General features: G+C 38.0%; 1 protein-coding gene and 1 long non-coding RNA gene across 2 annotated transcripts; one reads left to right on the forward strand and one right to left on the reverse strand.

Annotated features, from left to right (window-relative positions):
* Positions 1-997: 997 nt before the first annotated feature.
* On the forward strand, positions 998-2,570 carry LOC115922879. The gene is made up of 3 exons (XR_004063647.1): positions 998-1,034; positions 1,865-2,050; positions 2,503-2,570. It is a non-coding gene; the product is annotated as an uncharacterized LOC115922879 (long non-coding RNA).
* A 4,226-nt stretch (positions 2,571-6,796) lies between these two features.
* On the reverse strand, positions 6,797-9,857 carry LOC105437776. The gene is made up of 3 exons (XM_030982310.1): positions 9,391-9,857; positions 8,051-8,342; positions 6,797-7,798 (listed from the first exon to the last, which is right to left on the reverse strand). Exons 2-3 carry the CDS (start codon positions 8,285-8,287, stop codon positions 7,607-7,609), a joined length of 429 nt encoding a protein of 142 aa, XP_030838170.1. The 5' UTR covers positions 8,288-8,342; positions 9,391-9,857; the 3' UTR covers positions 6,797-7,606.
* Between the last annotated feature and the right edge of the window lie 308 nt (positions 9,858-10,165).

Below are 10,165 nucleotides of genomic sequence, written 5' to 3' on the forward strand. Positions count from 1 at the left end.
AAGCTTAAGTGAACATAAATATCTTTTATGGGAACAAGTTAAACAAAAGTGCTTAGTATAACCTTTTTAGTTTTTTAGTTTTTTTTTTAAACACAGATTATGCTGGCGTCAAAACGCACACGCCGACACAAAATCACAGACAGACACACTCTCTCAGAATTTGTCGATCAATTCTATTAGTGCTTCACTCGGTATTCTTAATCCTTGAAGTCAGGATGTGTCTCTTTACTGTACGTATTTTCACGCGGAAGCCCTTATTGGATTTTATAGACTTGGGTATTTTAGCGATCGGTGATCTGGCGACATTTGATCCGGGATTTAATGCGTCCGAGATATAGGGCTAGGGTTAGGGTTGCATTCGGGTTAAAGGTTAGGATAGGGTAAGGGTAAGATATCACTTTTGGTCTAGAGTTGAAGTTAGGAATTCGGTCAGTGTCGGATATTGACTGTGAAACAATATTGTCATCGGAAAAGTCCTCTAACAACCGATCAGGAGATAAAAGGGAGGTCTTCTTGTTTTAATCAATTAATTAAAATATCAGCGCCTTTTTGTATTTAATTTAATGTATGATAAAGAATTTCGTTTTTATTATCATAACCTTTAAAAATTCATGTTCATTTACTAAATATTTCAGCCTGTATTTATCTATTTCCCCAGTCTTTGTATAACACCCGGCTCTTATGTACGGTTTCCCTGCATTGCCTCTCCCCGAAAATCTAGATTTTAAATTATAGTTTTGTCTAAGTTAAGCGTATATCCCTAATTTGAGTAGTAACGACATGCGGGACGGATCTATCAAGGTAGGAAGTAAAATACATGATTATACATTACAATCTCAATCAATGGAAACAAATATAAAAGCATAATTTAAATTAAATATTGATAATTATGACTGGCTTCTGGGGCAATGTATTGTTTGGGTTCGGAATATTATCTTGTCATTATGAAATGTTGATTTCTTGTTCAATCTGTTTTCTGGATTAGATCTACTACCCAATCGTGCTTACTGTGATAAATGGAACCGGTCTACCAGGTACGTCTATATTTGTTTTTCTTTCTCAGTTTTATTGACTGCTGAATATCGATCAGTTTTTACCTCTGCTTTTTTTTATACTAACAATATTAATAGAAATCCTTACAATAATAACCTTTTGAACTGAAGTGTTGAACTAAATTTTGCCAAAAAATATTGCCGAAAATATCTTAAAACAAGCAGAAAGACCGATTTGTCACTTTATATTCAAGGGGGTAACACGTGACCCTTTTTACGCGAAAGCTCTAACAATCATACACAAACACAATCTCAAGATGAAGTGACTTAAAACAGTTAAAGATTTATCATTCAGGATACAAAAATTGAAGATTTTTGCCTGACTTGCATTCAATGGAATAACTCGTTATTGTTCGATTTCGGAGTACTAATAGTCTCTTATCCGCTGTTAGTCAGAAAATGATGCTTTATATCTTCAGAGCCCCCCCCCCCCCCCCCCCTTTGTGTGTGTGTGTGTGTGTGTGTAAATGCATTGATATACATGTAAACAGTTCTCGGTATAGTACGTGTAGTACAATTGCCATTTATATCCACTTTGCACGTTTAAAATCAAGGTGATGTGGCGGATGCAAGATTCATTAAACAGAGTAGGGTAAATATCGCCAAATTCGATATTCTACTCATTTCACCGTGCATTCTATTTAAAATTATTATTAAAAAAAACAAATGGGGTATACTTTGTTTTTCGCAAGTGCTTACCGCGGTGCCCTCTCTCTCTCTCTCTCTCTCTCTCTCTTTCTCTCTCTCTCTCTCTCTCTTCCTCTTTCTCTCTCTCGCTTTCTCTCTCTCTCTCTCTCTCTTTCTCTCCACAGGTGTACATGCCCAGTCATGTCACGAAAGACCTGAGGATGCGTTAACAAGATTATTTCGACTCCGATGTCGAAGAAGTCTTCTTAGCAATGACTCGATGATCGCGTCTGAGCGCGATCTAGCACCGTGGATTCCAAAAGGGTGGGGAATAAGAATTAGAAGACGGCACGATGTTTGCAGCGTTCTCGGTAAATACAGAATCAGATATGTCGGATAAATCAACAGATTTACCCATTCAAGAGCTGGATGTATAGCAATCAATTTACTTTAAATGAAATATTGATTAGAGAGAAGTACTTCTTCAAGTGCCCGATCCAGGATTCCCTGTCCGGGGAAAGGGGTGCACTTCACAGAAAACATTCTGAAAAGACCAAATAAAGAGTTATGATCACATGTCACTTACTTTCTTGATAGACAAAAATACTCTAATCCAAGTGCCATTGAGGCATAAAATTGCCGCCGGGGCCTTATGGGGAGTATTTCTTGTTTTGTATTCAATGTTAACATAATACTTTGCTTTGCCCTCGATTTGCCAATGTCTTTCGTGGCATTTCATCTTTTTTAAATAATGATAACTATTCTTCAGCGACAGAGAAACCGCAATCATATGAAACTCAACCTTCTACATTGTCCCCAACAGCACCAACGCCACCTTTAGATGACAGAGACTTACATGGTTCTCTTGCTCGGAGCGGTAACTTCACAGGTACTTAAAAACATGTGTTTTATGGGCAAGAAGCTTGTCAGTGGCGTTTCCAGAGATGGACCGCAGGAGGTACAAGCAAGGAAACAATGGACGGGGGAGGGAGTCACCCCCGAACCCAAGATATTTTGAGGGAAGAAAAGGGGGAAAGGAACTGATGAATTGGAAGTTTGAAATACTAAAAACAAATGATTACCTTAACATGTGTGGGTTGTCTTTCCTTTTTATAGTTGGAAATCTGTCAGGATGGAACCCCCCCCCCCTTTTTTTTGCCCCCTTCCAAATAGTGAACGTATTGGTGATTTGGTGTGTCGTACGTTTACACGTATTGTGTTTTATTATGGCATAATAATTACGATATAATTCCCAAAGCACTTTACATTATAAACTTAGAGGACATAAACATAATACAGAACTATTTTTTTTGTTTGGTGTTTGTAGAGCATTAATAAAACATTTAATTGATTGATGGAGTGAAACACTCGATTCACTATAAAAGAAATCTACAACATGTTATTTCATGTCATTTCTTTAGGTGATATCCATCTCCAGACTACGGAATGTAATATTGGAAGGTTCCCTTTTGACCAATTGCCGCCTGTCCCAGCCGATAAATACATGAATTTGAGTTTTCGGTTTTCTACTCGGTCAGTAGGCACTACCGTTATCGCGCTGGCAGAACGATCTACATACCATCATTTTTACAGAGCAAGTGAACCAATCTACAACATACGTAAGATGATCAAAATGATAATGTAGTTCTTGATTCATTCAAAATGTATCATTATAAGTATATAGATCATAGTGAATGATACTTAGACGAGCAAATATTGTGAGACTCCGATCGTTTGTGTCAGTCTCGGGTGTTGCATTACGTAATCCTGTCATCAGTGGCGTAGACAGGTTCGTACACCTGGGGGGGATGACTGGGCTGCCAACGCTAGTGAGGGCGCGAAGCGCCCGAGCGAGGGAGCGAAGCGACCGAGCGGGGGGAGGGTGTGGGAGGGGGTGTCCCCCCTCCCACGGTAGGGAGCGTTTGCAATTTGAACTTGAAATCGTGCAATCTGATGCATACTTAATGAGGTAAAATAACACACACAAGCGTGCACGCACACACATACACATACTCACACACACACACACACATACTACGCCTTGAATGGACAGACATACATCGACAAGATCTACACACCGTGGCATACGAAGACAGAATGGACTGACACATAGTATTGCATATTAAACCACACTACGTATTTATTTATCTCTGTGAATTTTGCTGTTACACCTCTTCAGAAAAAAAACCAATGTCAACTGTGTACACGCAGGTATAGTCTTTGTTGTCTTGATAGGGGTTTGTGGTTATGAATGAAAACAGCCTCTGTGGCCATTTGTGAATAGAACACATAAACAACAAGCAAATAACGATTAAACTTTGAACAATATGTCTGTTCATTATAAAGCATAATGAATACGTACATACTATGCTTTTTTTTACCTCAAAGAAACAGGCATAGTATCCATAGATGGATATTGGCTGGCGGCTCATTAAAATACAGATACAAAAAACATAAACAGTATCACTATGATCCATGGAGTAACAATACTGCTTTGTAAGTTTGTGAAGAAATCGGAACCATAACGGCATTGCATCGTTTCAAATTAGGGCATTATTTACTTCTATTTGATCTCAGTCTAATAATAATAATAATAATAATAATAATAATAATAATAATAATAATAATAATAATAAAAAAAAATAATACTAATACAAATAATAATGCTAATACTAATAGGTTCCTTTTATCTCGCATTTCAAGACAGGGTAAATTCACACTGCGCTTTACATGAAACAAACTTCTTTAAACATTTCAAACTTATGTCTTCATGCATCAATCAACATACTTTGAATGAATACAAAACAAAGTGCATCTTAAATAAAACAAAAATAAATAAATAGTTAACAATACACAAAAGATGTAGCTGCTGCAAGCTTAACAACAAACTAATGTATACCAGTCAGTCCTGATATCAGTATTAGTGTAACAATAGTCATATAGTGGGAGCATGAAGTTGAACAATTCATGATTATACATAATTATATATGTTTGTTTGAATAATACTTGTTATAAAGATAGTAGTATGGTACTCTCTGTCACGAATTATTATGTATACTGTTGTATCACATTCATTTTCTATTCTGTTTTAGAATTGGCTTTCACCGTGTGAATGCGGCTAACAATAAACACAATTACAGTAATGATGAGGATTATTATTATCATCATCATAATTATTATTATTATTAATATTATAATTGTAATCATTATTATTATTACTATTATTATCATCATTATGACTTATTAAGTAAGCAAATATCATTCCCCAAAACCTGGGGGGATGATTGTACATGCCATCCCCCCCCCCACCTTGTGAGGTGGGGGGATGCATCCCCCTCATCCCCCCGTTGTCTACGCCCCTGCCTGTCATAACATATTCATAGGATTATGAACACGGACACGGCGTAAAAAATACAACAATATACCAACTTGTTTCCCAAAAAAAAAGTGGTTTTCCAAATTTGATAGAAATGAGGAGAGGGCACAAAAATCATCCTACCCCACCCACTACAACGCTTATGTGTAAGTTGTTAGATACAAAGTCCAATCGATGAAGGTAGGTCATTTTGTAAGTTCTGTATATTTGCCCCCGAAATGAGTAATTTTTATGATTTACAGGCATCTACTATCTAAATTCACATACATTGACGTAGGTACGGGGGGGGGGGGTACATTGGATCCCCAATTAAATGACAAAAATAAAAGATATATGAAGGAAAGAAGACGCTGCGACACCTCCCACACCCTCCCCTATGCAATGGCTCTTTTGCTTTTGATCGTTTCATCCATCGAGTAAAGCCTGTGTCGCTGCCGCCCCTCCCCATTATACCAGTTCCCGTATAACTGGAATCGTTTATGGAGCTGTTGGTTATTGGCTTGAAAGGACTCACCTGTGCTCCCCCCTCCCCCTCTGTTAATAAATATCCGGATATATCCTTACAAAAAAAATCTCTATGGTACACCATACAAACACCATAGCAAATCTACCATAGATTACCATACAAACACCATAGCAAATTTACCATAGATCTACCACTCATTTACCATAGAACTAATTAAAATAATTGGGACAAATTTATTCATTTATTCAAATTAGGCCACACCTACATATTCTACCATAGAGCCACCATTCATATACCATAGAGCCACCATAGATTCATCATTCATCTACCATAGAGCCATCATTCATCTACCATAGAGCCACCATTCATCTACCATAGAACCACCATTCATCTACCACAGAGCCACCATTCATCTACCATAGAGCCACCATTCATCTACCATAGAGCAACCATTCATCTACCACAGAACCACCATTCATCTACCACAGAGCCACCATTCATCTACCATAGAGCCACCATTCATCTACCATAGAGTCACCACTCATCTACCATAGAGCCACCATTCATCTACCATAGAGTCACCATTCGTCTACCATAGAGCCACCATTCATCTACCATAGAGTCACCACTCATCTACCATAGAGCCACCATTCATCTACCATAGAGTCACCACTCATCTACCATAGAGCCACCATTCATCTACCATAGAGTCGCCACTCATCTACCATAGAGCCACCATTCATCTACCATAGAGTCACCACTCATCTACCATAGAGCCACCATTCATCTACCAAAGAGTCACCACTCGTCTACCATAGAGCCACCATTCATCTACCATAGAGCCACCATTCATCTACCATAGAGCCACCATTCATCTACCATAGAGTCACCATTCATCTACCATAGACCCACCATTTATCTACCATAGAGCCACCATTCATCTACCATAGAGCCACCATTCATCTACCATAGAGCCACCATTCATCTACCATTCACTACCATTCAAAATACGCAACAAAATGTTACGCTTAATTGTAGCATTTTGAAATGGTATATTCAGAATGGTAGTTTGGATCTTGATCTATGGTTAGCAGAAACCATTCTGCTAACCATAGATCAAGATCCAAACTACCATTCTGAATATACCATTTCAAATGGTGGCTGTAGTGCGTTCTATAGTACACAGAATGGTGACTATAATATATTGAATTTTTGAGAAATCTAAACTTAAATGTTAACTTACAATACACACATGATGCTTATTAAAAAAATGAATTGAATGAAAGTGGCAGGATGTATTTGGTTTATATCAAAAGTTGTATGCATGTACATATGCTAAAAACTAAAATAAAAGGCAAGTAAAAAAATATATCACATAAACATGTACACTACAAACTAAAATGAAAGGCAAGTTCGTAATTGCAACACATATTACTTGGACTTATTCTACTAAGATGTAATAAATACCCACATATATATCACCCTAGTTCCTCTAAATAATCGGCAAGTTAAAAAGAAACAACTAAAATGTCATATACAGTGTGTACGTAAACATGACTAAAATGAAAGGCAAGTTAAAAATATATAAACATGTACAATAAAAACTAAGGCACTGAGTTGCAGCACAGGATTGTTCTAAAACATTGTATAAACATTTACAATAAAAACTCAAATGAAAGGCAAGTTCATAATTGCAACACATATTACTTGGACTTATTCTACTAAGCTGTAATAAATACCCACATATATATCACCCTAGTTCCTCTAAATAACTAAAATGTCATATATAGTGTATATGTAAACATGACTAAAATGAAAGGCAAGTTAAAAATATATAAACATGTACAATAAAAACTAAGGCACTGAGTTGCAGCACAGAAATGTTCTAAAACATTGTATAAACATGTACAATGAAGTTCAAGTCAAAGAGGTTGTATGTGAGTTCGAAGAGGAGCAGAAAAGACAAGCCTTGCTGCTCATTTTTGGAGTCTCTGAAGGCGATCAAGGTCCCTCTGGCTGAGAACACTAAAGACCCAACCCTTTCTATACTCAAACTGTTTACATGATTTTGATAGACCCTCTGTGTCAAACCATCTCCCCTGTATCGATCGGTATCACTACCCCCACCCCATGATTCGATGTGTAACCTCGTCTATGCCATGTTCCATCGTAGGGCACTGCCACGTCCACATGATCATTTTCCCTGATGGTCAGATCCTTGTCCATGGCCCTTTGACGTAGGCATGCTGCCACCTTCTTCTTTTGATCCTTACTGGTCTGCAAAAAAAAAAAAGAGTTTGTAATAAATAACAAGTAAATTTCAAGTTCCCTCAGGCCCCTTACTTATTAGACCCTATTACAAATATTTAGATTTGATTAATTTTCATCCCTTGATTTGACAAGAAGGGATATTGATGTACATGTATTATACTGTCTATCGACCATAACTAAGAAATACAAATATGTTTGGATTAAATGTACGTACAGCTAAGATAATGTAATGAAGAAAACACAAGGCTGGTGACTAACCTCTTGGGATAAGGAAGATAAAGTGGCTATGTGCCTGTTGTAGCTAGGGGCTTCGACTAGTGGGGCTGTTCCGAGGATGGTCAGCAAGTCGCACAAGCTATCCCGTGCCAAACCAACCTCCGTTGCTGCCAGAGTAGCTCTGCGGTTTATTTCTGCAGACTTTCCACGTCCTTTGCATTCATTTTCTGATGAAGAGAATGTCCTCTCCTTCTTGCAAATGAAGCAACCAAGGACCATGGCGCAGTTCAACCCATTCCTCTTTGACAAATTCTCCAGAGGTGAATGAGATGCCCTGTAAAAGATATCCAAAACACTTTATGGAATAGGGAAAATATTTTGAAAAGCACAATCCCCAAATAATAACAAAGTGCTAGTTATGACATACATGTGGTATATTACACAAATGCACATTTTCACAGATTTCACGACAATTCCGATGCCCCCACTTCGATTCACCATAGAGTAAAGGAGGGGTTTTTCGGCCACTTAAGACAAAATCCTATTTTTTGGAGTCTTTACTTCCTATTTATTATCATTTCTTGTTCAAATCATGAAGCAAATACTATTATTATTTAAACAAAGAAAGAATCCCAGAAAAAAAAATCATGAATTGCCATGACAACATTCATTTCAATTTTCACTGTTTCGGAGGTAGTTTTCGGCCTAGCGAGGCAGATTTCGGCCGCATGTACAAAGTCAATAGGAAGCAAGCAAGCGCGCCATGCGTTTCCCCACTGATCTATAGCACTAGCAGCCGGAGCAGGTATCCCAAGCCGGAGCTTCCCGTGCCGAAAACTACCTCTGCGGTGATCAGAAATTGGAATCTGAATATAGACAGAGATATCGTGTGTGCGCTGCGGTATCTGGCTGCATTGATTAAATACATGCGATGAGATACTTTTGAGCTTGCGACTCACACAAAATCGGACTCTAAATCTGAAAAATACTTGAAATAAAGCTCATTTTATGGTACCCATATTCCTTACACGCGTAAGATACTTAAGTTTTCAGATTCGGGGAGCGGGACCGCAGATTACATCGCTAAAATGTGATATTTTAGGATATATTTTCCATTGCAAATGTGGTTCTTCAGTGACTCTGGCATGGTATGGTATGTGTGGGATATATGATGTGCTGTTATGCGATGGATTTTACAGGGATTTTACCATGCATCCAACGGATCGGCCGAAAACTGGTGATGGTCGATTACTTACCCCCTCCTTTACTCTATTCTGAATCATTTGATTTGGCTTTTTGAGCCATTCACCCCTTGAGCATGCAATACAATCTCAAAGTAACAGTTTGCAAACTAAAAATATTGTTTGATAGTAAGTACATACCTCCCAGACACACGTGAGCCTTTTGCAAAGCAGCTGCAAGTTGTGGGCCACTAATGACGCGGATCTTCACATGTGGGACCAGGGCCAAAAATAGGGCTGTCCAAACACTTATTCAGGGAAAGCTTCCTTGATCTCTGAATTAGCTGTTAGTTCTTCTGGCACCTCTCCAGCATTCATGTTACTCTTCTGTAATATCTGGTATTGATCTCCTTTGAACACCTTCCTCTTCCTCACATATTTTGGAGTTTTGCGAAGCATTTTCAGTGAGTAGAAATTGGAGACCAACGGCTAGAAGAGTTATTCAAATCTTGGGCACAAGGTGGCAGCAAACAGCCCTTGTTATCTACTTTCTGCTGATATACATTACTTGTTACAATTTGGTTTAGAATTTTTTATTTAATGATTTCTTTAATTGATTGAGACTAATTGAGTGCAAACAGAGGCAGTGGAGCGACTTCCAAAGTGGGGGGGGGGGGGGGCGGGGGGGGGCGGGGGGGGGGGGGCACCAACAAAAAGGGCACTTTCTGGAGAAAATAAATAGGGCACCTACAAAGGGAAATCTCAAAGCGAAAATATATATTTAAAAAAAAAACATTTGTATATACCCCCTATATTGTGATTAGATTATCAGGGATGATTTCAATATTTTTTTTATCTTTATAAATAAGATTTGTGAGGTCGCAGTGCGAAAAATTACATCAATTATAAAGAAGAAAAACCCAATCCTGATGGGTTTATTACATTATCATAACAGAAGACTGAAAAGACCTTTGAT

This window comes from Strongylocentrotus purpuratus, unplaced genomic scaffold (genome assembly GCF_000002235.5).
Source record: "Strongylocentrotus purpuratus isolate Spur 01 unplaced genomic scaffold, Spur_5.0 spur5_scaffold_12, whole genome shotgun sequence".
Lineage (NCBI taxonomy): Eukaryota > Metazoa > Echinodermata > Echinoidea > Camarodonta > Strongylocentrotidae > Strongylocentrotus > Strongylocentrotus purpuratus.

Coding starts and splice junctions, on each gene's coding strand:
- LOC105437776 (XM_030982310.1), bottom strand. CDS start 8,287: ATGGTCCTTGGTTGCTTCATTTGCAAGAAGGAGAGGACATTCTCTTCA. Junction 7,799..8,050: donor TATCTTCCTTATCCCAAGAG/GTTAGTCACCAG, acceptor TTTTTTTTGCAG/ACCAGTAAGGATCAAAAGAA.